Source organism: Pyrus communis, chromosome 13 (assembly GCF_041283825.1).
Source record: "Pyrus communis isolate YQ-2024b chromosome 13, ASM4128382v1, whole genome shotgun sequence".
NCBI classification, from domain to species: domain Eukaryota; kingdom Viridiplantae; phylum Streptophyta; class Magnoliopsida; order Rosales; family Rosaceae; genus Pyrus; species Pyrus communis.
Genome location: NC_142577.1, coordinates 28,099,863 through 28,101,174, shown reverse-complemented (window position 1 = coordinate 28,101,174; position 1,312 = coordinate 28,099,863). Strand labels below are relative to the sequence as shown.

The following is a 1,312-nucleotide window of genomic DNA, read 5'->3' as shown; positions in this document are numbered from 1 at the left end:
CTTCAGCAACCAACTTCTTTGGTGGGCTACAAAGAAAAATCATTTCAATAATTATGACCTGCAAGTACGTTTTACAGATGTGTACGCGGCGAGAAGCGCAAACTCTTGCTTGTAACCAGCGATATATAATACATCCTCTTCTCTCTATCTCTCTCGTCAAGTTCGCGTGCATCGACTTTAATACGATAAAGACTCTCTATTAGCCAAGTTGAGATAGGATGGTGGCAAAGTGCTTTGAAGGATAAAAAACACTGAAAGCATTTAGAGTAAACAAAAGGACATAAAGTAGGCTAAGTTACAATGGCAGGAGAACAGTGATCCTCATCTATCTTAATGGAGCAAATCGGCCGATGCAGCGATGGATTGGTTCGACGACTCGGCTCTGAGATGAGCCGTGTTGCAGGGCACCTCTCCCTCCAGCTCTCTGAAGGTAGAAGCATTTATATTGTAAGGGCTGCCAATCTGCAGGTTTGTGAGCATTTGGCGAAGGTCACAAGCTTCTTCCTTGAGCCTAGCATTCTCCTCCACAACCCTGTCGTGGGACTCCGAAAGGTTGTTCAACCTGTCTATCAGGCTGTGGTTCTCATTCCTCAGCCGGACCACCTGCGACCAGAGCTCGTCGAGGTGCTTCTGTTTCCTCATTCTCGATCTACGGGCTGATTCTCTGTTGGATATCATTCTCCTGTGCTTCCTCTCGTCGATGACTCTGAGATGGTGATGTTCTTCGGCGTCATCAGAGGTACTGGAGTTGTTGCTGAGGCTGGAGGATTGTTGAGTGAAGTCATGGCCTATAGGAGGAGGGATTTGATGGGATAAGTTGTTGAACAAAGTGTTGAAATGGAGGGAGGGAATTTGGTTCTGCGTGAAGGCAAAGTCAGAGGGATTTGGAAGTGGGATTTCAGGTTCAAAGTAGTGGAGTCCTGAAATGATCTCACCTGGAAGCATGGTTCTCAAAGCTCGGAGTTATTTTGCTTAAGGTTTCTTTGGACTTGCAGTTGAAGGGGCTGTGACCTGTGCTTTGGAGGGCAAGGCAGGGGATGACAGCATGAAGGTTGGGAGGGGTTTTATAGAGGGAAGGGAAGTGGGCCAGGTTTAGCAACAAATAAAAGAGCAACAGTTTCAGGGGCTTACATAAGCAAGCGTGGACAATTATTGAAACGGGACAGGAAAATGTGTCTAATGTATGTGGAGGAAGAGATATATATGCATCTTAACATGGATCATATTTCACCATGCTTATTGGTGGTGGTATTAGAAGACAATGTTACTGTGAATTAATAATTCGAGCGTAACTGAGGGAGGGAGATTCAAG

General features: G+C 45.7%; 1 protein-coding gene across 1 annotated transcript; it reads right to left on the bottom strand.

The window, feature by feature from the left end:
* Window positions 1-233: 233 nt before the first annotated feature.
* On the bottom strand, window positions 234-1,054 carry LOC137735932 (uncharacterized). Its single transcript, XM_068475285.2, has one exon. It carries the CDS (start codon window positions 943-945, stop codon window positions 331-333), a length of 615 nt encoding a protein of 204 aa, XP_068331386.2. The 5' UTR covers window positions 946-1,054; the 3' UTR covers window positions 234-330.
* Between the last annotated feature and the right edge of the window lie 258 nt (window positions 1,055-1,312).

Bases quoted from the DNA above. Each gene is read 5' to 3' on its own strand.
- LOC137735932 (XM_068475285.2), bottom strand. From the start codon at position 945: ATGCTTCCAGGTGAGATCATTTCAGGACTCCACTACTTTGAACCTGAA.